The sequence below is a fragment of the Hyaena hyaena genome, unplaced genomic scaffold (assembly GCF_003009895.1).
Source record: "Hyaena hyaena isolate Hyena2069 unplaced genomic scaffold, ASM300989v1 scaffold_31, whole genome shotgun sequence".
Classification (NCBI taxonomy): Eukaryota; Metazoa; Chordata; class Mammalia; order Carnivora; family Hyaenidae; genus Hyaena; species Hyaena hyaena.
This window is the reverse complement of record NW_024080664.1, coordinates 46,739-74,163: the sequence shown is the minus strand read 5'-3', so window position 1 is coordinate 74,163 and position 27,425 is coordinate 46,739. Positions and strand designations below refer to the sequence as shown.

Here is a 27,425-nt window from a genome sequence, read left to right as displayed (position 1 = left end):
GAAAAGGCAAAGCTGGGTTTTTAGAAAACGAATAAAACTGATAAACGCCTCATGAGGCTGATCATAAAAGACAGAGAACACACAAATAACCAATATCAGGAGTGAGACGGGACACACAACGTCCCTACAGATGTTCACAGATTTCAAGAAGATATTAGGAATTATTTATATGAATGGACAATTCCTGGAAAAATACAACTTATTAAAGAGGAAATAGAGAAAATCTGAAAAATCTTATTAAAGAATTTTATTCTGTAATTTAAAATCTCTGCACACTGGGGCTCCTGTGTGGCTCAGTAGGTTGTGTCCGACTTCGGCTCAGGTCATGATCTCACGGTTCTTGCGTTCGAGCCCCGCGTCGGGCTCTGTGCTGACAGCTCAGAGCCTGGAGCTGCTTCGGATTCTGTGTCTCCCTCTCTCTCTCTGACCCTTCCCTGCTTGTGCTCTGTCTCTGTCTCTCTCAAAAATAAAACATTAAAAAATAAAAAATTTTAAAAATCTGCATTCTAGGAAAGCTTCAGGGGTGCATGGCTTTCCCCGTGAATTCCGCCAACACTTCAGGGTATCTGCCGGTTTATAGGATAGTTTTGCTTTGCCAGAAATTGCCAAGCCTGTGTTCCAAAGTGGCTGCACCATCTGCATATCGTCTTTGGTGAGGTGTCTGTTTAGAGCTTTTGCCTCTTTTTTTTAGTTGTGTTGCTCGCTTTCTTATTGGTGAGTTTGAGACTTGTGTGCATGCTTCAGCAAGTGGGCAGATGGAAAGATGCTCCCCATCAAACGTCATCAGGGAAAAAGAAAACAAGATAGCAGGATGCCATCAGCCGGGTAGCGCGGGCGGTGCGGAAGCCCGACAGCGCCACATGCTGGCGAGTCGTGGAGCAGCAGGAGCGTTCTCTTGGCCCGGCAGCCACGTGGGAAGACGGTGCACGTTACACCGCCTTACAGAACGGAACAAACTCTTGCTGTCGATCCAGGAGTTGTGCTCCTTGGCATTTATCCAAATGAGTTGAAAACTCACGTCCACACAAAAACCTGCACATGGATGTTTATAGCCACTTTATTCATAATTGCCAAAGCTCGGAAGAAATCAGGATGTCCTTCGGGAGGTGAATGTTCAAACTGGTCCATCCAGACACTGGGAGGTGACTCAGCGCCACAAAGCACAGAGCTGTCGGGCCGTGAAAAGACACAGAGGAGCCGCAAAGGTGCATCACTAAGTGAAGGAAGCCTTTGGAACGGTTGTGTACTGTGCGATCCATATGGCATTCTGGGACGCAGACCTTTGGAGACAGTACAAAGACCACTGGCTGCCAGAGGTTGTGCGGAGGAGGGGTGCACAGGAGGGGCACGGAGGAGTCTTAGGGCAGCGAGGGGAGTGAGCGGGCACATGTCACCATACATTTGTCCAAACCCACAGAGTGCACATCACCACAAGTGAGCCCCGATGTGAACGAGGGACTTTGGGTGATGATATAGGACCCCGGCTGCTCCTCAGTTAGGACGGACGTGGGGTGGGGTGCTGACCCAGGGGACACTGCATGTGTGGGGGGTGGGGGAGTGTACTGCAACTTATTGCTTGGTTGTTACGTAAACCTAAAACTGCTTTAAAACATATCTACTAATTTGGGTGCCTGAGTGGCTCATTCGGTTAAGCATCTGACTTTGGCTCAGGTCATGATCTCACAATTCATGAGTTCAAGCCCCGAGTCAGGCTTTGTGCTGACAGTTCAGAACCTGGAGCTGCTTCAGATTCTGTGTCTCCTTCTCTCTCTTTGCCCCTCCCCTGCTTGTGCTCTGTCTCTCTCTTTCTCTCATGAATAAATAAACATTAAAAAAATAAATCTACTAATTAAAAAATGTATAGCCCTAAACACTCTGACAGTAAGAACAGGGAAAGAAGAAAGTGCCTAACAATAGTTGTATAATCGTGAAAGCATCCAAGCGGCCAGTGCACTCGTGACAATGTCATCAGCCTCACCGCGCGTCAGTCAGCTCAGGAGCCGTGGACACAGGCCCCGCAATTGGGAGGGGCCGCTGCACAGGAGCCAGAGGGCACAGGGTCCCTCCTTAGGGGGGAGGTTGGGCAGCAGTTGGGGGGTTCCAACGACTGGGGTCAATGTCATTCTGGCTATGCCACCTTGATTGCCCTCAGGAGGACACCTCCCCGCCCCCATCTTGAAGTCCCCAAAGATCTCAGGAGCTGCACCCAGGTGCAAAGAGGCTTCTGTCCAGCCCAGATTGATTGCCAACCCGGTGGGGCTGGGACCCGGGGCCGGGCCGCCAGCCCCTCTTTCACGGTCCCCGTGTCGGGTCTCCCGTGGGGCCTGTGCTTTTCTCCTGCCCGGTCCTACAGCGCCCCCACCTTGGGTTTCGGGGTGCGGTTCAGACCCCCGTCCTGCCTGTCCCGCACAGCCTTGCATTCCTGTCTTGAGGAGGCCAGCCCTTGCCCCCAGCTCTGCAGACCAGGAGAGGGTGAGCCCAGGTAGTGGGGAGGCCGCCCTCCCGGGCAGAGGGGCTCCCAGCGGGGGCTCTAGTGGCCCCGGGCTGTCGGGCGGCCACATGCCTCTTGCTCTGGCTTCTCTGCGCTGGGGTCTCAGGCCTCGTCTGAGGAGCCCAGGCTCCCAGCGGGTCCTCCTGAAGCCCCTCTCCGGGAGGTCCGCGGGGCTAGCAGAGAGGGACCCAGTGGGGGGCGTGGGTGGGGGTGGGCGAGGTGCCCCAGCCCGGCCCCGTGACACACAGGACCGGGGCAGAGCGGGGCACGGAAAAAGTGAGTGGAGGCGGGCTGCAGGGGCCGGTTCCGGGAAGGCGGGCAGCAAAGTGCTGACTGTGCCCTGGGGCTCTTGCTTCTCATCCGAGGCGTGGTGCTGCCGCCAGCGCGGCCGGCCGGTGGCTGGTGAGGCCACCGCTTCCTTCCCTCTCCGCGGCCTGCTCTGCTGTCACCTCCTCCGTCTCTTTATTCTAGAATACAAACTCATTTCTTTTAAAACATACTCGAAATGTGTCAGTTCGATTTTTAATTCTAATTTTGGTGTTTTTTATGCTCAAAGTACCCCCTTGTCTTTGAATAGAACCCCAGCTCAGTTCCTTGTTTCTGGGGGGCAGTGAGTTGCTCGGGGGCTCCCCCCGCTCCCGTTGCCTACCTGGGTCGCGGTGTCCTGGCGTCTGGCTCACCCCTGGGAGGAGCTCTATGGGGGGTTCATGGGTCAAAGGGCACATGTCTCTCTAACCGCCCGCAGGTGCCTAGTCGCCCATAGCACTCCAGGCCCCGCTCTCCCATCCCACCACCAGCACCGGGTTGTCACGTGGTCAGCGTTTTGCTCACGGGTAAGTTGTAAGTTGTAATTTGCATTTTTCTTATGAGTAAAATTGAACATCCTTTGGTTGCTTAAGGGATCTGTGTACAACACGTATGTGGGGTGTGTGTTGTGTGGGGCATGCGTGTGTGTGCGTCCATGCATGTGTGTGTGCATGCGTGTGTGTGCGCCCATGCATGTGTGTGTACGTATGTGCGTGTGTGCGTGTGCGCCCATGCATGTGTGTGTGCAGGCGTGCGTGGGCATGTGCGGTAGGAGCTGCCTTGTCATATCTTCTGCTCACTTTTCCATTGTGCCTCTGAGCTTGCTCTTTCCGTACTTTAGAAGGTCTTTGCATAATCGGAGTGTTAGCCTTTTATGTAAAAATATTGCAAATACTTTCCCCTCATTCGCTTCTGCCTTTTTTTTTTTCTGCCACATTAAAGTGTTTCCCCTGATGTATAGAATTGACTGTATCAATCTCTCTAATGGGCTGTGGTTTGGAGCCGGTGTAGGGAGGCTTTCCTGCGTCAGCGTGAAGAAGTCACCCGTGTCCTCTGTGTCTGGCAGGGTTTCTGTGTTACACTTGTACGTGGGATTTGTGCAAGTCCCTGGCCTGCCAATGGAGTCTACCTGATAGTTTTTCCACGAGCTGCTCACGCCCTTTATTACGAAGTGTGTCCTTTAGCAGTGTCCCAGCTTCTGTGCACACCACCGTTTCGAGCCGGAGATCTGATAAAGGTGCACTGCTTTCACTTCCTTTTCTTGGTTTCCTAGGCTTCTTCTTGCTTGTTTGTTTCTCCATACGGACTTTTCCATTGCAGTGGATGCCACTGGGATTGTGTGTTACATCCAGCAGGCGGCCCGGGCAGAGCTGGTGGCTCGGCAGCACCGCGTGTCTCCGCCCAGCGGGCTCACACTTGCAGCCAAGCCGTCCTCCTGTGGGTTCGCACGTTTCTTGTTAAATTTATTATGCCTCAGGCATAAATTAAGGTCTTCTGCCACTTTTTATTCTAGCTGGCGGCTGCCTGAATATATGAAAGCCATTTACTCCTGGGTGTTAACTTTGTGTGTGCTTCCTGACTACGTTTCCTTATCGCTGTGCTAACACGCGAGCCCGGGCCTCCCGCAGCCTCCCCGGCCGCGGCCGCTCCAGGTGTGATCTTGCCTGGCGCCCTTGCCTCGTCTCGGACACGGTGATTCTAGCTCCTGCCCCAGCCAGGACAGGACCCCCGCGTGGTGGGCACAGGGTGTGAGCGCCGAGGGCTGGGTGGGGGGCAGCTGTGCTGCTGGCCCCTGAGGGTTTGGACGATGCCCACTGGGAAGGACAAGTGGGGAGGCCTGGTGTCACTGCAGTCAGGGACGCGTGCTGAGGACCCTCCTGGGGGTGGTCTTCTTCCTGGGGGATGGAACGTATGGGAAGGGCCGTGTTTCTCTGCTGGGGCTGTGCGCACTCGCAGCCTGACCTGCCCCCGGCCCAGCGCACTGACGCTTCCTGGGAGGGACGGTCGGGTGCAGGGGCTTGTGGGGAGGGCTGTTGCAGGGCAGACAGACACAGCCGCCTGGCTGAGGTGGTCTGGGGACAGACTTCTCGAGGGGGCCACCTGCTGGCACCCCATGGTGCACGTGAGGGGAACAGAGATGGGGCCTCAAGGGCTCTGTGTGCTCCTGGGGCAGAGAAGGTGCGGCCAGGCGGGTGAGGGCCAGGCCTGGGAAGAAAGACCCCCCCCCCCAACCTCAAGAGCAGGAGAGAACCCGGGCTTTTCTTAAGGTTTCGTCATTATTTAATTATAATAGAATAGAATAAGGTAAGGGGCCCTGAGGTCTGTGTGGAACCCAACACAGCCCCTGACGCCGGGGTGGCCAGTCCCCCTGCCTGGACAGTAGGCCTGAGGGGGGGGGCCGGCCAGAGACCCCTGTAAATAGCACCATGCACGGGCCCCGAGGGGAGGGCGACTCCCGGGGGTCCCCAGGCAGCCCGTCTGGGAGGCCTCCAGCTCTGCCTCTTCCCCTTGTTGCCACCTCCCCTGCCCCCAGGCTGCCTGGTGGGCTGGGCCGTGCATGAGGGTGGCCCATGGGTGCCCTGCCCTTCCCCACGCCAGGACCTCTTTTCCAGGCCTGCAGGAGCACCAGGTCCCCGGCCCCATGCGAGTGCCCCTCCAGCTGTGGGGGTACCTCACTGGCAGAGTCCCCAACCGGGGACCCTGTGCCCCGACTTCCAGGCACCAGGCTCCCCAGGGAGGCAGTGGTGGGTCAGGGAGACCCCTCAGCAGGAGGCCACAGCACTAGGCAGCCCCCCCAGGGAGGCACTTGTGTGGGGGGCGCAGAGCAGCAGATCCGGGGAGTGATGGGCTGGCTCAGACCCTGAATCCCCTGCACCCGGCCACATGGGACAGTGACACCTCCCGCCCCTAGGTCACGTGAGCAGTGAGAGGAGAGCCGAGCCGGCAGCCCCTTCGCCTCCTCGCAGGTGCTCCTCCGGGGAGGGTCCGCCTGTGCTCCTGGCAGAGGCTCTGAAGGATGAAGGCCAGCGGAGGAAGCCCGTCAGAGGGGCCAAGGGCAGGGTCTGTCTTCAGGCCTCAGAGGCAGGGGGCCCGGGGAGCCCGGCCTGCTGGGGAAGACGATAGTGGCGTACTCCGTCTGTTCAGGGGCGCAGGGGGCCGAGGGCTCCGGCGTCTTCTCTCGCCACTGGAAATCCAGCTCTCCATAGTCCACGGTGAACACGGGCGCTGCAGAGGGGCCCTCCTTCTGGCGAGAGAGAGGGCTGGAGTCAGGTCTCCACATGGCAGACATGCGGGGAGGGGTGGGGGTGGGTGCACCAGCACACGTGCAAACGCAAAGCCAGAGCAAGCCGGGCGGGGCCTGTGCTCCATCACCCTCCCTGGGGCCTGGTGTCCCGACCTCAAACTCCCTGAGGGAGCTGGTTCCTAGCCTTCCCCGTGAGCCCTGAGGGGGGCGGGGGTGGAGCCAGCCCTCCCCCATCACAGTATGGGGTCTGGCGCCAGGGCAGCGCAAAGGGAAGGGAACTCACCAGAGGCTCGTCCTGGCTCCCGCAGGCACAGGCACCTGTGAAAAAGCTTCCGGAGTTAGCCGAGGAGACCTGGCAGGTCTCTGCATGTGGGTTGCTGCCAGGGTCCCTGTCCCTGGGGACTTGGGGAGGGCACCACGCCTTCCATCCCGGGGTGACCCAGTGTCCTTTCCCTCGCCCGCTGGTTTGGCTGACCCCACCCCCCACACAGTGACCCTGAGTCCCTGCTCGTCAACCAAAGGTCCAACCTGGACCGCGAGTTGTCTGGATTCGAGGCCACGTAGGACCCCTGGTACGGTCCTGACGCCAGCACCTGCTGTCTTGGGTTCCAAACCCTGACAGTGAGAGGTGCCAGACCCACCACCATCCCCTGGCCTGTGCAGCACATGTTGGGGGGGAACAGTCCCTGTCTGTACAGCACAAGGGGGGGGCACAGTCCCTGGTCTGTGCAGCACATGGGGGGGCACAGTCCCTGGCTGATACAGCACACGGTGGGGGGGGCACAGGCTGGCTGTGGCTATTAGAAGTACTTTCAGTGTGTCCTGTGGGCTGAGGTGTGGCCTGAGGTTTGGGGGTGGCTTTGGTGCAGCCAGCATAGGTGGCTCCGCCTGTTGGGGGGGTCTTCTCCTTGCTTTTCTGTGTGAACGTGGCAGCTACCTTTCTCCTCTCCCCTCCCCACAGACCCCTTCTTAGAGCAGGTGCCAGGGAAAGGGGACCCCGGAACCTGGGAGGCCTGCTCCATCCCCTAGCCCCTCCTTGAGGGGTCCTCACTGTGAGGGCACTGGCGAGCGGTGGGGGGGGGGAGGACGGGGAGGGTGGGGGGTCCCTGGTGGGTGAGGTTGCAGGTAGTGCCTGGGGCCCTGTCTGCAGGAGATGGCAGTGGGGTTTGGTGGGGCATCACCTCGAGTGGCCCGGGGGAAGGCCATGGCCAGCACCCAGGTCAGCAGCAGCAGCAGCAGGACACCCACCAACACGCTTGTGATGCTGACGACCAGCCCCTGCACCTGGCCCGTGAGTCTGGGTGGGGGGCTGGGGCTCTCCGTGGGGGGCTCCAGGGTCCTCTCTGGAGGGGCAAAGGACAGAGACTCACTGAGGAGAGCCAGGGAGGAGGGGACCCAGCACCCTCCCCGGCCCTCTCTTCTGCCCTCCCCTGCCCTCCCCTGCCCTCCCCAGCCCTCCCCTGCCCTCTCCCCAGCCCCTGGGGCCTGGCTCCTGGTCCTGCACTGACCACCCTTGCCCAGGCTGCACTGCTGCTGAGCTTCCGAGCCTCACCCTGTCCTGACAAGTGCCACCTGCTGCCCCCGCTGAGACCCTGCTGTCTCTGAAGGACCAGTGGGTGTGTGGGTGCTTTGGGTACCCAGTGGGCCCAGGTGCGGGACGGAGCCGGAAGGGCAGCCCCCGGCGTCCCTGCCACTGCGCCCCACGTCCCCGGCCGGCTCCCCTGGCTGCCTGGGCTCCGCACCTTTCACAGTGAGCTCTGCACGCAGACTCTCATAGATCTGCGTGTTGGGGGGCAGGTAGATGGCCCCGCAGAGGTAGACGCCGCTGTCGTTGAGCCGGGCAGTGAGGATGGTCATGTGGAAGTCCTGCCCGCTGGGCAGCCGTGTGACGAGGAAGCGCCTGTCCTTGCCGGGCTGGGTGTGGTTCTCCTGGAAGGCGGCCAGCTTGTCCGTCTGGTTGCGGGGGCTCATGCGGTACCAGTTGAGCACGAAGCTCTCAGGTACGTCGGGGAGGCTGCAGACGAAGGTGGCGTTCTCTCCCTCGAGCACCGTGAGCTGGGCCGGCGAGAAGGTGAGGGGGCTCCAGGGCCTGTCAGGGGAGTCTGGGAGGTGGGGAGAGGACCAGGTGGTGAGGAGGGGGCCGGGGGGCAGCTCCTCCTCTTCCACCTCCACACACCCCAGCCCCCACCCCTCCCCTGCTGACTCGGGGCTACTGGTGTCCAAGGGCCCAACCCCCACGTTCTGAGCTCCGCTGGCCCATCGGGGGCCTGGCCTGGTCCTGTGTGCCCTGAGGGTGGAGGGGGTGGGTGTCTGAGATGCCGGGAGGGCCAGCGGGGGCTACTCCGAACACAGGAGGCTCAGGGTCCAGCCTTCGGTCGTCTCTGGACAAACTCAGAGCCGAGTGGGGCTCTGTGTCTTCTGCTGCGGCTCTGGGACTGGAGCTCGGAGGGAGGCCGGGCCGTCGCCCCCCACATGTACTGCCATGGAGGCGCCTGATGGTCCTGGGTCCTGGCCCACCCCCCACAAAAGCCCTTGCAGGAACCCCTGGCTGCTGAGGCACCGGCCCGGGGAAACCGCCATGCCCTGCACGGGCAGGCCGCACACACTTGTACTTACACTCACACTCTGACACGTCCGCAGTGCCTGCAGGAGTGCACGTGACCCCGTGTGCTCACAATGGAAGGGAGAAGCCCCTTCCATTGGGGCCCAGGCGGCACCCCAGCAGCACCCATACAGAGTCAAGGCCACACAGGGACCGGTCACAGGCTCCCGGGGTCCCAGAGATGGAGCCACGGCCAAATCCTCACGTGCTGGCCCCCCTTCCCTGGGGTCAGCTCACACAGGGAGGTGGCGCCAGGACCCAGTTACACATGGGGAGAGCACGGCTGGGAGGGAGGGCCCAGCCCCAGCCCCAGCCCCGGGTCTGCGGCCGCCTGCCCCGACCCCTGGCCCCCAGCTCACAGGCCCCTCCTGGCCCTCTGCCACCTGCTCCAGGCCTGCTTGCCTGGGAGGGAACAGGCAGACCCTGGGCGCTTCCCGGTGAGGTCGTTCCCTGGCCCACCCAGCATGTCCCCCACCTCTCGGCTCCCCAGATGCTGCGAGGACCAGAGATGCCAGTCCTGAGATGACACTGTGTGGCTGCCCCTCTGAACGGTTCTTGCCTGGCAGCAACAGGGACTCAGACCCTCAGCCAGGGTCCCTCCGCCTCTGGGGACGGGTGTCTGAGGCTGGGCTCCATGGCTGTGGCTCCGAGGAAGAAAGGGCTGGTCCCAGGACCAGGGGCCACCCAGCCCTGTCAGGGCACGTGTAACAAGAACTCTTCCGCACGTGCCCACTGGGTACCTCACGTGGGGCGAGATCACAGAGGTGCTGAGACCAGGGTGGGCCCTGATGTGCTTGCAGCATCCCGTGTGCCTACGGTCCCACTCAGGAGGGCGCACAAGGCACCCCCCATGTCCCTTTACACGGGAGCCCTGGGGCTTGGTGAGCTGGTGTCTCTCTTGGCCACTGATGGCAGGACAGGGCTGTCATGTGGCCATGAGGGTGGGTACCCTGTGTGTCAGGGCCAGGAGGTCCCCCAGTCTGGGGTCCCCTGGCCCCTGTGGAGGGGGGCTGGTGCACCTCTGAGGACCTGCAGAAGGCCTGTCCCACGGGCCAGGAGGGGGCCAGGCCTGGGGGGAGTGGCTGGTGTGGGCGGGGCCCCTCCTCTAGGGAGGCCTGCTGCCTGCTGGAGCCGGCCGTCTGCTCCTTGACCTGGCCCGGCTTCCCCAGGGGCGACGCAGCACCAGGGCTGCCCGCGACAAGCCCCTCTCCTGTCCTGACTATGCGTGCTCGCCATGCACGGCCAGCACGGGACGGCGGGACTTCTGATCGCGGCGGCGTCAATACACACTTGTCCAAGAGGCACGCGTCCATCCACGGAACACATTAGGGGGATGCGTACAGTGCAAGTAGAGCGAGATTCGGCGGGAGGCAGCCGCGGCATCTCAGCCTGGGCACCGAGACCGTGTGACCGTGCGGCCCACCCGGCTCCGTGTCTCCCCGGCTCCCGGCAGGGGCGTGCCTGCACCTGCCTCCCCGCTCTGTGGCCTCCCAGACCCACACCACCACCAAGGCCTCCGGACAGAGCCCTGCCCTGCCGGGACCACGGTGCCCGAGAAGGGGCCCTGGGGGGTCCACGTGGTGTGCCGGCTCCCCAAGGCAGCAAGCCCCCCAGGGCCCCTTCGAGGACTCTGGTTCAGGCCCTCATCTGCCCCACATCTGACCTGAACTTGTCACTGTTTGGGCCACTTGTCTGTTCATTGGCTCTTTGTGGGCCTCGCAGGGTCTGAACATGGCGAGGAGAGGACTCTGGGCTGCCCGGAGCCCTGTCCCCCCGGCCCGGCCTCCGCCAGCTCTCCACCTGGGAACCTCCCACTCCTCTGGGTGCTGCTGGCCTCATTGCTTCTCCTCTGCCTCCTTCCCAGGGCAGGCCCCCTCCCCCAGGCCTGCCCCACCCGCCCGTACCCTCACAGCAGCTGTGTGCCACCTGGCCTGTGGAAGGCGGGAGGGGCGGGCCTGTCGGCTGCTCCAGAGAGACCGCCCCCTTGTCACAGGGTGCATGACTGTCGAGGGCTCTGGTGGTTTGGCTGGTATGCGGGGCCACAGGGGAATCCCAGCCGGGTGCTCAGGGGCCTGTCCAGATGGAGAAAGATGGGCTCCCTGGAGCAGGAGCCGGGCAGCACCAGGGGAAGCAGGCCAGAGGGAGCATGGGTGACAGCCAGCTGGCACCTGGGAGTCAACCCAAACTCCGTCCAGAGAAGGGCCGAGAGTAGAGCTCACTTCTGAGTACGGTGGATGGGACACCCCTCTTTCCCAACGGTACCAACCTCTGCGAATCTTCTGTTTGAGCTTAAACACTAAAATGTTGTCTATTTGCTTTATATTGGATAATAAGATGTTTGGAGAGGGGAGAGAGCACTGTGGCCGGCAGGGTGGGGAGGCAGAGACCCCAGGCCGGGGCCCAGCATCGCGGGCCAGGCCGTGTGTCGGGCGCCCACAGAGGCTCACAGGCCACACGTTTCACACCCTCGGCTGGCACTGGGTTTAGGCAGGACCGCCTGTGGTGTTAGAAGTGTCACCTAGTGGGCCACCAGGGCTCCAGCCACCTCCTTAAGCTTCTTACTCGTCAGGACAGAGAGGGTGCCTTGGCCTCCTTGCTGTGGGGTCCCCGAAAGGCACTGCAAGGAGATACTAACTTGCCTGTGATCACCCACAAACAGGTGTCAGACGTACCCGGGGGGCACGTGCCTGAACCCCTGGTTTGGACCCTCACGGATGCCCCTTTCTGCCCTCAGCAAAAGTGAAAACAAACAAATGCGGCCTCTTCCAAGTAAAAAGCATCTGCACAGCAAAGAAAACCATCAACACAGTGGAAAGTCCATATGCAGGGTGGGAGAGAGTATTTGCAAATCACATATCTGATAATATCCCAAATATGTAAAAACTCATGTAATTCAAGAGCAACACCCCCAAACAATCCAATTAAAAAAGTGGGCAGAAGACCTAAACAGACGCTTTTCCGTAAAAGATACAGAGACATCACAGACACATGAAAAGATACTCCGCGTCACTCAGCGTCAGGGAAACACAAATCTAAACTCGATGAGACACCACCTCCCACCTGTCAGAGTGGCTAAAATTAACAACCCAGGAAACAGGAGCTGGTGAGGATGCTGAGCAGGAGGAAGGCTTCTGCACTGTTGCTGGGAGTGCACACTGGTGCAGCCACCCTGGGGGACAGTGTGGAGGGGCCTCAAGAAACTAAAAATAGAACTACCCTACGACCCAGGAATTCCTCTTCTCTGTTCCACAGAGAACAAAAAGGCTCCTTTAAAAAGATCTGCGCGCCTCTCCACCAGCGGCCCGAGTATGGAAGCAGCCCGCGGACGACGGATAAGGAAGGTGTGCAGCGTTCGCAGCGAGTGTTGCTCAGCAGTAAAGAACGAAACGTCGCCATTTGTGACCACGTGGATAAGCTGGAGAGTGTGAGGCTACGGGAAAGAGTCGGAGAAAGCAAACACCGTAGGACATTGTTTGCGTGTGGGATCTAAAAACAGAAAGCAAAATAAAACAAAACCCGAGCTCACTGACGTGGGGAACCGATTGGTGGCTGCCCGAGACGGGGAGGGATGTGCTGGCAAATTGGGTGAAGGGGGTCAACAAGCAGAAACTCGCAGTCCCAGAAGGAGCGGGTCAGGGCGCTGAGCTGCGTGGCACGGTGGCGATTGGCACTGCCGGGTCGCACGTGCGCAGGAGCTCCGGGAGTGAATGGGAAGTTCTCGTCACAAGAGAAGCACTTTGTGACCGTGTGTGGGGACAGATGCTGGTGGACGCATCGAGGCTGTTGTCTTACGGTATATACAGGCCACGGATCATTTCATTGTGCACCTGAACTTAATATGATGCGATCATCGTACCTCAGTAAAATATTCCTAATTCTAAGGCTTTCCATATCTAAAATAAAATCGAGATTTGATACACACACACCACACACACACACACACACACACACACACACACACACACACGGCAAGGCAGCGCTGGCAGGGCAGAGGGAGCTGGGCCCCGAGTCAGAAGAAGCCGAGGGTAGAGACAGCGCTGCCACCAGGGCTGGGCTGGGGTGCAGGCGCATCTGGGCTGCGGTCAGAGCTACCCTCCCGGGAGAAGCCAGACATCTCAGAGAGCGCCGTGGGCTCAACTGTGCCCCCCAGGGCGTGTGTTGAAGTCCTCGTCCTCAGCACTGCAGAATGTGACCTTATTTGGAAATAGGTCATTATAGATGTAATTAATTAAGATAACTGGAGCCCATGAGTCCCTCCTCCAACATGACTGGTGTCCTTCTAAGAAGGGGGACGTTTGGACACGAACACACAGGGACAGCTCCCTGTGAAGCTGGAGTGGAGACGAGGTGATGTGCCCACAAGCTAAGAAACCCCAAGGACTTCCAGCAAACCCCAGAAGCCGGGGAAGCCAGAGATGGACTCTCCCTCACGCTCAGAGGGGACTGGCCCTGCTCACACCTACTCTGGGACCCGCAGCCCCAGGGGTGCCAGGCAATAACTGGCAGTGCCCTGGGGTTGGTTGTTTCGGTTCAGCCGGCCTAGCAAATTAACACAGAAGCAAATGTGCCAATATTGTCAGCTGGTGACTCTGGGTAAAGGGTGTCTGCTGCCCGTGCTTTTGTGGCTTTGCTGTCTGTTTCAGACATTTCTCAAAATTGTAAGTGGAAAAATAAATAAGAGGGGCACCTGGGGGGCTCAGTGGGTTAAGCATCCGACTTCAGCTCAGGTCATGATCTCACGGTTTATGGGTTTGAGCCCCGCGTCGGGCTCTGTGCTGACAGCTCAGAGCCTGGAGTCTGTTTCGGATTCTGTGTCTCCCTCTCTTTCTGACCCTCCCCTGCTCACTCTCTCTCTCTCAGAAATAAATAAAACATTAAAAAATTAAAAAAAAATAAATAAGAGAAATCTGGCATCAAAAGGCACTATCATGGGCTGTGCCGGACAGTTTGCATCAACGATCTGATTCAGTTCTCGCCCCCAGCGGCGGGTGCCTCGTCCATGATACTGGCTGGAGCCTGCCGCTCACAGCCTGCGCCTTCCTCACCACCACCCCCCAACCCCATCCACTAGGCCAGGGCTCAGCCAACTGCTGGGTTTGGGATATTTCATCAAATGCACATGAAGAGCTGGGGAGTGGGGTGGACACACACGGGAATGACTGAAGCGATAAACAGCGGATAAACCAGGGAGGGAAAGAGACGGCGTGGAAGCAAAGGGCCCTGCAGCCAGGAGTGCCGGAGTCGGCTGGGAGAGCTGGGGGGCGCCTGGCCCGCGGTTCCGTCAGTGTGGGGTGCTCAGCGCCGACGCAGGGAGACCGAGGCAGCTGGGCTGCGTTCTATCCTCTGGGGAGGGGTCCCGGGGGAAGCTGGCCACCAGGGCTGAGTCGTGGCCTGACTACACTTTCTTCCCCTGCCTGCTGGGATGACACCCGCCCCTCGGCCCCTGTTCCCCAGGCTCCCCGAAAGCCCCCACGGGGCACCTTTTGGCCATAGGCCCTTGGACCACCAGCCTCAGCTCTGAGTTCGCTCCGCTGATCCTGAGAGCCAGGCCAGCAGAGGAGGAAATGCAGGGTGACTCCTGCATTGCCAAGCAGTCCCCGGAGGGGCATCAGCACTCTAGGATGGGCAGCCCCGGGAGCCCTGGGGGCCGTCACACCTCTGAGCCCAGTGAGGCCCAGAGGAAAGGCTCCTTCCTTGGAGGACGAGGGCAGCCGGGCCCCCCTCCCCGACCAGCAGGCTCTGACTGGGGCCCGCAGGGCCTGCCCCACAGACAACCCCCGCGAGGGGGCCGGGGGCCAGGGCCTCCTTGACAGAGCGCCGCAGACGCCCCCCAGCCGTGCCCACGAGCTGCACACCCAAGGATTTCGTCCAGAGACTCCAGGTCATGGCAGGGGGCTGGAGAGGTGAGCAGTCTTCACCTGGACGGTCACACCTCGGATAGAATTAGAGAAGTGTCCCTGGGCCGTCCAGCCGGGGACCTCACAGGGAGAGTCCTTCCCCTGGGAGGCTGGTCCCACCCCCAGGAGAACACGAGGCAGCCGGGCTGAGGACTGGGTCTCTGGGCGGCCCAGTCTATCATCCTACACAGAGGGGCCGGCCCGGCCGCCCCACATCCCATGGGACTCCCAGGAAGAGCTGGGACGTTCCTGCCTGCTTACAGGCGAGGATCAGACTCACCACCAGGTGAGGCGGGCAGGGAAGGAGCTGGAGCCCAGAGAGGGCCCTTCACCTGCCCAAAGCCACACAGCACCCAGGCCAGGGCCAGTGCTGGGCCTCTGGGGCCTGGCCCCACCACAGCCCCCTCCTCATCTGCCTGAAGGGCAGGAGCGTTTTCCCCCTGACCCCGCGTCACCTGACCCTGACCCACGTACCTAGGAGCCATCCTGGCCACCAGCCCAGCTGCAGCACGGCCCAGACGAGAGGCCAGGGTGCCCGTGGGGTCCCCATGGCCGGAGTGGCAGCCGCCTGGCTGGGTAATCTCTTCCTCCACGGCTCTGGTAGAGGTGTCAGCGGAAAGGAAACTGTCCCAGGTTAGGAGGAGGGACCCGCCCCAACCCTGCCCCCTCTTCCTCCTCCTCCACGTGGGTGGAGATTGGAGGGGAGCCTGAGAGCGAGAAGGACAGAGAGACAGAGACCAAGGAGGGGGCGGGAGAGGGAGATGGGGGGAGAGATAGAAATGAGAGGGCAGAGACACAGCTGCGGAGGCACAGAAATAAAGGAAGAGAGAGGCTGACGGAGGAGGCGGCCCCCTGCCCCCCCTCTCCCCGCGTGGGGTCTCCTCCGAGCACCAGCTTTTGTCCCTTTGTTCGTTGTTGCTCCTTCCGCTGAGGCTGCTGAGGCTGTAGGGCCCTGTGTCCTCCCTCCCCCGGCCGGTTGTCTGGGCTCAGTCCGGCTCTGCAGTGAAGGGTGGGGTCAGCCCCAGGCGCACCTTGTTTCCTCCTGAGTTGGACCCACCATATTTTGCCACTGCTGCGGGGGGGGGGGGGGGGGGGGGGGGGGGGGGGGGGGGGGGGGGGGGGGGGGGGGGGGGGGGGGGGGGGGGGGGGGGGGGCAGGGGACAGGGGGAGGGAGCAGGGGGAGGGGCAGGGGCAGGGTTTAGGGGCAGGGGGAGAGGTGAGGGGCAGGGGGTTAGGGCAGGGGGTAGGGGAGAGGCAGGGGTCAGGGGTCAGGGTTAGGGGAAGGGTTTAGGGGCAGGGGCTCCCTCGGCCAAGGGCTCACCCCTTCCCCCGGGCTGCAAGGCCACCTCACCAGGGCAGCCGAGGGTCCGCAGGATCCCACCTGAGATGCCTCCCCTCCAGTCCTGGGTCAGGGACTGGGGTCTCCCCTGCCCGGGTTTGCCCCCCGGCCTGGGGCCACACGCCCAGCTTCAGGGGCTGCAGCCAGGCAGGGTCCAGGGTCCTTCCGCAGCGGCCCTGGGGTCATCTACCCCTCAGTGTCTTGAGGACACCCAGTACTGGGGACTCAGCCTGTAACACAGCCCCCCTGGGGGGCAGGTGGTCCTGGGGGCCCAGGGACGTGGGGTCTGGAAGTGTGTCTGCTGGTTTCCTGGCCTGTGCTCTCATGTTGGCCGGTGACGAGTGGGGCGCGGGAACGGAAACTGCTGACTCGGCGGCGGGGTGCGTGGGTCTCGCAGCGGAGTGACAAGGCAGGGGCCGCCTGGCAGCTGCGGCCGCTCCAGCGGCGCAAAGGCTCGCGGGGAAGGGAAGGCATTAAAGACACTGGCGGTGGAAAAAGAGCATCAGAGACGTGTCTGCAGGCGTTGGCAGCAGAGGAGGCTTCGGGGCTGAACAAAGGGCCACTCCCAGAGCCGCGGAGGCGGTGTGGCGGGCGGGGCCCTGCTGGCCAGGCTGGGCGCGAGGCTTGTGGCCCGCCGGAAGCTGCCAGATGGTTTAGGAGCTGGCCTGGGGGACACCCCTCGTGGGCACCCTTCGTGGGCAGGGGTCACCCTGCACACCTGCCTCGTGGCCTCCCCTCAGATGGCAGACATTCGGCCGGGGGCCGGGGACATGGGTCAGGTCAGGTTAAAGGCGGCCAGGCACCCAGCAAGGCTCCGGCCCTGTGGGCGGCTGTCCTGAGCCTCGCGCTGGGGGACATGATGCCCCGTGGGGCCTGGGGCTGGGGGGCCTGCCTGGTGGGGCGTTCTGGGGGGTTGCCCCTGGGGAGCCCCCTGCACCCCGCCACATGGGCTGTCATTCCAGCTGGAGGAACTTGGTTGCACGTCTAGAGCAGGCCGCCAGAGCACGTAGGGGTGCATGGTGCCCCTCCTTGCCCTGCACCCTCTGTCCCCTCTCCGTCGCCTCCTTCCTCCTCCCTTCTAGCCTCCTACCCCTCCTTCCCACGGCTGGGGGTGCTGTGTGCAGGGCCCACCGGACAGGCTGAGGGGGGCACTTGGACCCTGGGGGGACTGGGTCGGCAGGGGCGATATGGAGGCAGAGGGGGACACAGAGACTGTGAAGGCCCGGAGGAGGGGGTGGCCAGCCCAGGGGAGCCAGCGGAGGAGGCTGGGACAGGTGGCGGAGGGGACTGTTGGGGTGCTGTAGTCCCAAGGGGAGCTCCCCCCACCTGTCAGCACACTCTCCCCCAACACGTGCTGTCCCCCCAAACACACTGTCCCTGTCACACACAATATCCCCGTCATACACACCCCATCACGGTGTCCCTGTTACACACCCTGTTCCCGTCACACAGTGTCCCAGTCACAGTGTCCCCATCATACATAGTGTCTCCTTCACATACACTGTCCCTCTCACACACACTGTCCCTGTACACACAGTGTCCCCATCACACACACTGTCACCCTCACACACAGTGTCCCCGTCACAGTGTTCCTGTCATATACTGTCCCTGTCACAGTGTCCCTGTGACACACAGTGTCCCCTTCCTTCACCATCTTTCATTAGGGACAGGACAGGCTCCCTGGCTGGCGGGAAGGGGAAGGTCAGGGTCTCCATCTCTCCCCTTCCGGCGTCCCCTGCTGGCTGGCCTTCCTCTCCCTGCCCGGTGTCCCTTCAGGTTTGGGAAGTCCCAGCCGGGTCCCAGGCGGGGCTGCCAGCTCCCTTCCCCCACCTCCGGACCCTCTCCAGTAGGCAGGCATCAGGGACGACCCAGGACCCCCAGGTCAGAGGTGTCCAGGGAAGAGGGGGCTCTGTGTGGTCACTGGGTGATCTAGATTCTCTTGCCGGCGCTGCGTATGTGGCTTGGGCTGTCCTGAGGATGACATTTTGCACAAGTACCGTGTGTTGTCACACCCAGGATGCTGACACGGTGCAGCTTACTCGTGGGGCGATCCTGTGTGTGGTGGGCAGTGCTGCACTGCAGCCGAGGGACAGCCGTCACCCTGCACTCAGAGAGTGGGGGTGGGTCTGGGGTGTGGCCCGCTGGGACGGGCTCCACGTGGCAGGACCCGTCCGCATCCCTGTGCGTGCGTGTCTCACACCCGCCGCACTGTTCGGCCCTTCCCTGAGGAGGACGTGGCCTGTGCTGGGAGACCGCCAGGCTCCGTCCCGCACGGGCTGCCCACCGCGGGTCTGGGCACCGCGTGCCCACTGCCCTGCGGCTGCTCCTGCCCCACTGCCGCCGTGTGCTTCAGGGTCTGGTTCTGGGGGTGCCCCCCACCCTGTGAGGAGAGGGGCTCTAGTTTCCAAGGTGCCCAGCGGTGACACCAAGCATGTGCGGGCGGGCGGGGAGCCGGAACAGGAGCCAGCACGGTGGAAAGTGGGGGAGAGGGGATCCCCCCGCACTTTCCCGAGCCAGCGGCCCGGTCACAGGGAGGTTTCCATTTATGGTAAAACACAGGAAGAAGGATCATCCCGAAACCGCCTGTGAAGGAGGCTGGGGTGATGTCACCCAGCCTGGACGCAGGGCAGATTCACCACGACCTCTGAGGTTGGAACAGGAAATGGTTAATAGTGTTTGCAAATAAAAACTTTCTGTTCTATCCTGTTGTTGAAGCATTTCCCAGAAGTTAAAAAAGAGCACCTAATTTAGTTGCGCAATTTAAAAAAACCAAATTTTAAAAATTTGAATACAATACTACACCATTTACTACACTCAAGGATAAAGGGAGCCAGATGTTGGTTAAGGGAGCAGGGTCCCTAGAGATTTCCAAGTCCCCTTAACTTTCTCAACTTTCTAGAATGCTGTTCATTGTTTGAACGTGAACTTGTATCATACATTTCCAAATGTGCTTGTGTGTGTGTGTGTGTGTTGGTTCATGTGCAGCTGTGTGTGGTGTGTGCTCGCACACGTGTGTGATACATGTGTCATGTGCACACGTCCCTGGCCTCTGTCGGTGGGCCCTGCTCAGGCTCCTTGCTGGCTGCCCACACCGTGGACGTGGACAAGGAAGGGGCCCCCTCCCCCACCCTGCAGGCACCTGCCTCTTTCAATGGAGAAATGAAACCTGCTACTGTTTGAGGAAATCGCACTGTCAAACCAAACTAACAAGCCAGTTATTTTGTTTTCTTCACAAAATCACCATATGGCCGATTGGTTTTGGCAAATGCGCTCATAGCAAAGATGTCTGTGGCCAACGTGCCAGCCACATGGTGCGCGGCCTCGTTGGCTCCCATGCCCCTGGTCTGCCCCTTCATTGCCTGGTGTTAGTCTTTGCTCCTTGCAGGCCCCTGCCTGGCAGCAGCTGGGTGGACCCCAGAGCGAGAAACTTGGGGAGCGCTGGGAAGAGCCCGTCGGGGCAGACGCTGCCCCCTGCCTGCAGCCCAGGACGCCCGCCTGCCTGCGTGCCTGGGGCTGGGGGCTGTGCCGGCGTCCGAGTCTCTGGAGCTGTACGACTTCTGCTGAGGTTCAGAGGAAGGCAGGGCGAGCCCAGCGGGCTCACTGCCACCCGACCGTCTCTCAGCCCCTCTCCTCCCAGACACACAAGGTGGGGCCTGCCGATAGAGCAGCGTCCAGTCGGCCGGCTGGCCTCCAGCTCAGACTCCTTTGCAGTGCTGTCCCATCCCAAAACTGGTGCTTCTCTGGTCCAGCATCGCAGTGAGTGGCTTTGGGGGGACCCTGCCCAGGCTATGCCCAGGCCAAGAGTGGGCAGATGTTCTGAGCTCTGAGATCCACCCCCTCAGGGCTCCCTGGAAGTCTGCTTTCAGACACGCCACCTGGGGGCCACCCCTGCCTTCCAGCCACCCTCTCCGAAAGCTGAAGGAGATGAGTGCCAGGCAGGTGGGTGTGAGCCAGAAAGAGAGGGTCCGTGGGGGAGAGGGGTGCACTGTCTCTGTCAGGCAGGGGCAGCAGCGTGGAAATGGTACCTGGTCGCCCCGGACAACACCCTCCCATCCTGGAGTCCTCGATGCCTCGGGGGTGGGGCCAGGCACAGAACAGCGGGCTCCGGGCAGAGGGTGGGGCAGGGGCCTCCTAGAGCCTGTCCTTGGAGGGACCCGTGTCCACGCAGGGGTGCGGGCCGGCCTCAGGGTCACGGCCCACCCCTCAGGAGTCATCAATGTGCACACACTCCATCTTACCCATCACCCCTCTGCTAAAGAAGGGGGGTGTTTATGGCCAACTAGCTCCTTAGCTGCTGTGTGAGCAGCTTCTTCAGAGAGCTCAGTTCGTGGGTTTGGGGGGACAGATAACCAGGTATGTGGAGGTGGTTTCCCTGGGGTGGCCGCTGAGGCCATTTGAGCAGGTTTAAGGAAGAAGTTTAGGGAAGTTTCTTAACCATAAAGATTATTTTTGAGTTGTAGTGGTCAGTCATGATACTGAAACTTTTCCCTGAACTCAGGCAGGTTGTAGTCTCTGGAGGTGAGGAAGCTGTGGCCGGCTCTGTGCCCAGATAGTACAGAGTAGTCAGGGCCGCTGGGCCCGCACGGGCCCCGTGCAGAGGAAAAGCGCTGTGGGGACCAGGGCTACAGCCATCCTCTCGAACCTGTGCAGAACGTGGCCGGGACCCATGTGCCCACCTGCACACAGTGCAGCCCCAGCTGCATGTCAGTTAGAATTGCTGAGATTATCTGCGTGATAACCAAGAAAGCCCAGAAACCAGCGCCCTAAGATAACAGTGGCATCTGGGCATGAACTTCTGCCGTGAATGATAAATCCAGAGGCCGGCAGCCCTGAAGTGACATGGTGACAGCAACTGTCAGATCCAGAGTGCTCCCTTTCTGCTTCTTCCGCACATGGCTCCATCGGAAAGTCACCTCATGGTCTAGGGGGGCTGCAGGAGTGCTGGTCATCATCTCTGAATCGATGAAGAGACGCCGGGGACGGTGGGAACGTGGGAGTAGGTCTTCCCCCAGCTAACTGGTCCTGTATTACGGAGCCTTCCCAGAAGTGTGTCCCAATAATTTCCTTGCCTTTGCTGCAAGGAGAAATGCAAAATACAATACAGACATCAACTATTGAGAAGCTGTTGAGAAGGGAGAAACTTGTTCTGTGCACAGGTCAGGGAAACACAGAGTTCAGGCCACCACAAGGCATGAGGCTTACTCTACCCTCTGAGGGTGTTGGCTCAAGTCACACGGTGGGGCTTCTCGGGCCACCCACAATGCAACGGGACCAGAGGGCAGCATCGGAACTCCGAGGGCTGGGAAGGGAGGGTTGAAACGGCACACTCACAGTGGGGGCGGAGAGCAGGGACCAGCGAGAGGCTGGCGGTCCGAGTCGGGGAGGCCCAGGGACCGGGGACAGGCTGGTGGGAAAGGCCCACGGAGCCTGCTCACCGAAGGGGCAGAAGTGGTCCTGAGGATGGATGTCTGGCTGGTGCTGTGACCCTCATCTGGGGGCCACAGCGCACACAGCACGTCCGTGTGCACGAAGGCGGCTTGGATGGGTGATGCTCCCATCTGCCCGGGCAGAGGGTGGAGGCCCAGACACACGCGCACAGTGCGTGTCCCGCAGGCGCCCCGTGACAGAAAGCTCAAAGTGGCCCAAGGAAACGTCTCAGGTGGCAGAGCCGCACAGGGTCCCCAGCCTGGCTGGCCGAGCCTCTGCGGGAGGAGCGTGCGTAGAGTTTGGGAGGTGCCACGCTAGGTTTTATAACAGCTTGTGAAGCATTACATTTCAGCCATTTTTTACCTACATGTTTTACGTTTCTAGCCAGTAAAAGTTTGAAAAAAGAAACCATGGGAAAATTTACAACGATACATGTTCCATAAAGTTCCTCACAGCCTTGCTTCTGATGGCAAAGAATGAGCCCAGGCAGGGTGGGGCCGGGGCTCGCAGTCGGAGCGCAACCACGAGAGTCCTGCGTTTACACCAGGAGGAGTATGGACCGCCGGCTGCCATATGTCGTGGAGTAAAGAGGCCATGCCGCTCGATGATATGTTTAGTATGATTTCCTGTTCATGAAAAATAGATATGAAAATTGACACATGTGTGCGCATGGACACGCGTGAGCATCAGCACCACAGGGATGATGTACGATTTCATTGTGTTGTGTTTTTTCCCGTTTATCTGTCTGTTTCTAGTTTTTTCTGAAATGAAAATTTATTGCTGCGTAATAAAAAATGTTCAAGAGGACAAGAAAAAAGGCCTGTTTCTCATTCCTCAGACACAGACCCGGTTGCCATGGAGACTGGCCGGCTGTCAGGACAGCGATTGGCTGGTGAGGGTGCGGGCTGTGGGCTCCCGGGGCTTCCTCGGAGCGTGAGCCGGCAGACTGCACTGCGGAGCCTGGCGCCAGCATGGAGGGGGTGGACGTGTGGGCCAGCACCTTGGCCCAGCTGATGGCCAAGAGGAAACCCCAGGACACCTGGGAGCTGCTGCCTGAGGAGAACCTGGCGTCGGGGCACATGGAGAGCGGTGGTTTTCAGTACCGGCTAAGGGGGCTTTCCAGGTGCGCTGAGGGCGGGGTTTCCTGCGGGTGCTGGGGGGTAAAGGGCAGAAGCGGTGTAGGCATCGCCCTTGGTCGGCTGTGAGTCCAGAGGCTGGGCCGGCTGCGGCCCTGGCCCTGTGGGCAGGGGAGAGGGGCACGCATCCAGCCTGCTCTTGGCCCCAACAGGTAGGTGCGTCCAGAGCACGTCCTCCCTTCCAGGCAGTGGGGGTGCTGGGGGACAGCCTCTGTTCCGTCACTTTCAGTGCCGGCATGCTGGGCAGTCCTGGCCACCCCAGTCGGGGCCCTGCAGATGGGGGTGATGCTGGTGGTGTGACGCGGCCACCTACGCGTGGAAGGCATATTTGGTCACTGCAGCGTCTCCTGGTTTCCACGGCAGCACTGATAGGTGGCTGTGGTCACACCTCTCCCTGCAAAGGGGCCTGAAAGATAGGAGACGGAGTCGTGGCCATGACCGAAGGGGCCGAGGTGGGGGGGCTGTGTCCGGCCAGGGCTGCGGACCAAGCAGGGGCCAGGCCGGGAGCCCAGTGTTGTGGGGGTCAGGGTGCCAACCCCACTCCTTGTCATGATGATGGCAGTGGGGATGGGCCAGGCCTGCAGGGACAGGGTTCAGTGGGAGAGGGGGCTTCTCAGCTCACCAGTGGGACTCTGTGGCCAGCCACGCTTTGACACAGCATCTGGAAGCCCTGGGGCCAGGTGTCTGGTGGCCAGCTGGCTCTCTATGGTGTTGGACATTACTGTCCCATGGCCACGCGGAAGACGCCTTCAACTGGTGGTTGAGGGTCACAAACACCATTTAGTTGGTTTTCAGCTTCCGTGCAGAGATACCAGCATGGTCACATAGCACAGCCCCACATCCTACAGCATAGCAGCGCTGGCCACATGCCCTTGACGTGCATGATGATTCCACTGAAATGAAGTTGGAAGTGTGGGTGCTCCCCAGCCACCTGTGGCTGTGGGCTGCCGTGGCCCGTGCTCACGTAGCCCATCCTCACCAGTGACTGCGCTGCCTGGGAGATGCTCTGTGTGTGGTCACTCGTCGGGGACCTGAGGATCTGGGAGAGGGGGCCCACCTGCCTGGCCCTGGGGCATGTGGCCGGAGAGACCCCAGACCAGCACCTTCCTCAGCCCCAGGAGGGCTCGTGCCCAGCTTTCCTGATCATGTGTTTAGAGCCAGACTGGACCAGCCCAAGGGGCTCCCTCCCTGTCCTGCTGGGAGCCCCCAGCCCCTCCCAGCTCTCCAGAGATCCCCCCCACCCTGACTTTATTTCCTTGTCACCTCCTCTCCTCTGGGATGGGGCTCTTCCCTTCAAGGCCTCCCCACATTTCTATACACAGCTGAGCCAGAGCAGATGCTCCCCCTCACCACCACCAGGTGCCAAGAAGGGTACTCCCTCCACCCCCACCGGGTGCCCACAGGGCTGCTCCCCCCACCCCCACCGGGTGCCCACAGGGCTGCTCCCCCACCCCCACCGGGTGCCCACAGGGCTGCTCCCCCCACCCCCACCGGGTGCCCACAGGGCTGCTTTGCTCCTGGTGACATGTCCTCAGGGCAGCTGAGCCTGAGTCTGCAGCTGAGCCTGAGTCTGACACAGAAACGCAGCAGAACAGGGAACGCAGCTCAGGGCTGTCAGGCTGGGCTCCACCCCTGAGCCGGTGTTTAGTTTTCAGGCCAGACTGATGGAAAGAAGTCTGCTTTTTGGCTTTTCAGAGTATGGGCTGCAGGCAAGGGGTGGGCGCCGCCTGGTGTCCCTTCACAGAAGGGGCTCAGGGCGTGTCCCTGTCCTGCAGGCTCCAGTGCGGCCGCTGCCAGTGGGGCTGGTCCTCGGCTCACGTGCACATCCTCTTCCACGTGTGGTTCGACGAGGCCAGCCGGCTGGGGCTGGTGAAGATGCGGCTCTGGGGCCAGCGCTGCAGGCTGTGTCCGCCCGGCTCGCAGGGGGCCTGCCAGGCGAGTCTCCTCAACGTCCGGCTCTTCCTCAACAAGCTAGTCCTGTTCATCCTGCAGAAGTGCTACGGGGAGAGCGTCAGCGCAGACCAGTGCCCCGAGATCTGCTTCGGCGAGCGCTGTGAGGCCTGTGACCTGGGGGTTTGCTTCTTCCAGAAGCCCCCGGACCCAGCCTGGGGCCCCGAGGTCAAGAGCCCCAGCACCATCAAGGGCAGGTACACCTTGTACGGGGGTGAGGGTCTGGCCACCGCGGCCGCCGGCCGGCAGCTGCTCACCCTTGGCAGCGGGCCGGTGGTGGACCGCGCCCGGGGCTACACCCCCAACTCCATCAGCATCCCCCTCTCCGTGTCCGACTTCATCAGGAACCCCATTTCCGAGAGCAGCAACTTCTTCAACCAAGATGATGACATAGTCACAGTCCCTTTCTCCCTTGTGGATGCGGGAGGGGACAGGGGGCCCGGCGCTGATGCCAAGGGTGGTGTTGGCCCCCGGGGGGGCCCCCTCCCAGAGGCAGACCCCCGTGGGCCGCTTGTCATTGGCAAGGGCTCCATCCACCTGCCCACCAGTCCCACCTCCACGCCCAAGGGCAGAGGCCTCCCGGTGAGCATCAGGTGCCCCGTCTTCCACGGCCGCGGCCTCCTCCTCAACAGCACCAAGCCCTTCCAGCTCAAAGGCTTCATCTTCAAAGGCCGGGGCTCCATCCCCCGCCCCACTGACACCAACCTGGGCCAGGGCGCCGGCCCCTGCAACAGCGGCCCCCGCGCGGCTGGGCGCAGCCCGACGCCGGTGTCCTACATCATCGGCCTCACGGATGACGGAGAGGGCTCCGTCACCTTCCCCACGTCTTTGGCCGACATCATCATACAGGAGGACTCCTTCCCCTTCATCGACGGCTCTGTCACCTTCCCCTTCATCTTTACTGACGAAGGCAAAGGCAAGGGTGCTTCCACCAGCATCACCCGAGGCAAAGAGAAGGAGGGCGGGGGCCACGGTCCCGCTGTCGCAGGCCGGGAGCCCCTGCAGGGGCCCCATGCCCGCAAGCCTGTCACCATCAGCGAGGGCTCCGTCACCATCCCCTTCTCCGTCTTCAACATCATAAAGCACTTGGTCTCTGGCTCCGGCTCAGGCGCCTCCCCGAGGAGTGGCCTGGCCCCCCGCGGCCCGCACCAGAAGAGGAGGCGGCCGCCGGCCAGGCTGGGCAAGCCCTGCTCCGAGCCCGGCTGGGAGGAGGACCCGTGCTGTGAGGACAGCTGCTGCAGGCCCCGCTTCGACCCCTACGAGGAAGTGTGGATCTGGGTGTCCATGACCGTCTGCATCCTGTGGATTATGTACCTGTACAAGTTCAGCCCCTGACGGCCAGGGTGAGGCCGACAACCCCCCTCGGCTCCCCCCCGCCCCCGTGCTCCTCCAGCAGGGCCACCCAGGGCCGCAGAGCAACGGGACCCCTGCCCGCACCCCCAGGCTCCTGACCCCCACCCTGCCCTCCCTGAGCCAAGGCCTCTGAGGGCTGTCCGCACTCTCCCCTCCGCTTCACGCTTCTGTGTGTGTTCTGTCCTTGACATGAGTCGTGGCTTCGTGGATGTCCACACCATGATTGTCTGCCAAGCTGCCCACATGTGCTCTAGGCGCTTGTCTGTGTGAGTGTTACAATCCAATAAAATAAAAGTTAAAAGGAAAACCCCCCACACTGCTCGTGGCTCCGTGGGAGCCAGCACCCAGGAGTGGGTTTCGAGGCGGGAGGGTTTGGTGGGCACGCCCCTGCAGGGGCCAGGTGGGGCCCAGCACCTTCTCCCCTGACGGCTTTGGGACTCCTGGCCAGGTGTGCTGGGGCGGGTCACCCACACCAGTCCACCCCCTGGGCACAGGGCCGTGGCCGCGCACAAGCCAAGTTCCTGTGTGGACCCCCGGGACTCTGCCAGAGCGGGTCACCTGCCACACTCCCCCCGCTCTGGGGAAAGACGAAAGTCCCCTTGAGCTGTGGCTGGTGATCCCCCAGAAGGCATCTGTACTGAAGGTGCCCCCTGCCCCGCCCCCTGCCCCAGCACCCTGTACATGACGGCACTGCTGTGGTGGGAGAAGGGCTGTCCCCACCAGAACCCCCGCCAGCCACACTCTGGATTCCCATCTTCAGGCCACAGGCCCGCGTCTAAGGGGCAGGGGCATTGGGCTGTGAGGTCCCCAGCCAGGTGGCGGCGTGAGCACCGTGCCAGGCCCCCATGCCATCCTTCTCTAGGCAGGGCCCAGGGCCCCAGGAGGTTGGGGGGTTGTCTACAGTTCTGAGACTTGGGAAGCCGGGGATGAGAGGGTCTGGGGAAGCCTTGCCTTGTGTGTGTGGGATGAGTGTATGGAAACCTTGGTCCAGGGCTCTGCCCAGTTGCCCTCTGGCCAGACCCGGATCCCACAGGTGTGTGTGTGGGGAGGCACAGGGAGAGGGGGCGCTCCTGCACCGACACTGTTGGCTGGGATGGAAGATGTGCAGGTGAGGCTTCAAATACCAGCAAGCCTGGAAGGTTCCACGCTGCACTGAAGGCCAAGCCTGTATAGGACACTAGGTCTGCAGCCGTCAGCCAGCCTGAACAGGAGCCAGGGCAGACCGAAACACAGACCCTCCAAGTCCCTGTCTACACCGGGTGAGACCCTCACTGGAAGGGCAGGACCCAGCTCAGGGTGCTGTCTACACCAGGAGAGAGTGTCCCATCTACACTGGGTGTGCAGACCTGCCTGGGTATCTGATTAGGGAGGCCCGCCACCGGCCAGCTCCCTGTCCTGTCCCCACACAGGAGTCCTTGACCAGCTCCCTGGCCTCCTTGGAAATGGGTGTTTGGGGGGTAGCAGTGCCCACGTGGGGCCTGCAGCTGGACTTTCTCCAGGGACATTCTGTCCACAGTCTCGGGGGCCCCAGGGCCGGATGAGACCCTGTCCCGGTCAGCGTCCCTTCGGGACAGCTGCTGGAAACCCTCCTGCCCCACTAGTGTGGTGGTGGGGAGCCCCGGTGTGGCATCTCTCAGCTCAGGGACCCTGCCCACCAGGGCCGCCCTGGGGGGGAGCTTA

General features: G+C 61.5%; 2 protein-coding genes across 3 annotated transcripts; one reads left to right on the top strand and one right to left on the bottom strand.

Annotated features, from left to right (window-relative positions):
• Positions 1–5,598: 5,598 nt before the first annotated feature.
• On the bottom strand, positions 5,599–15,122 carry PDCD1 (programmed cell death 1). Of its 2 annotated transcripts, none has more exons than XM_039228650.1 (5): positions 15,015–15,122; positions 7,784–8,143; positions 7,223–7,384; positions 6,325–6,359; positions 5,599–6,041 (listed from the first exon to the last, which is right to left on the bottom strand). In XM_039228650.1, the coding sequence occupies exons 1-5, from the start codon at positions 15,088–15,090 to the stop codon at positions 5,838–5,840; spliced, it is 837 nt and encodes a 278-aa protein (XP_039084581.1). In that variant the 5' UTR covers positions 15,091–15,122; the 3' UTR covers positions 5,599–5,837. The 2 variants fall into 2 exon arrangements, with proteins under 2 accessions (XP_039084581.1, XP_039084582.1); XM_039228651.1 differs by having other exon boundaries at positions 5,599–6,038.
• A 7,118-nt stretch (positions 15,123–22,240) lies between these two features.
• On the top strand, positions 22,241–26,052 carry RTP5 (receptor transporter protein 5 (putative)). The gene is made up of 2 exons (XM_039228645.1): positions 22,241–22,429; positions 24,218–26,052. The coding sequence occupies exons 1-2, from the start codon at positions 22,278–22,280 to the stop codon at positions 25,725–25,727; spliced, it is 1,662 nt and encodes a 553-aa protein (XP_039084576.1). The 5' UTR covers positions 22,241–22,277; the 3' UTR covers positions 25,728–26,052.
• Positions 26,053–27,425: the final 1,373 nt, after the last annotated feature.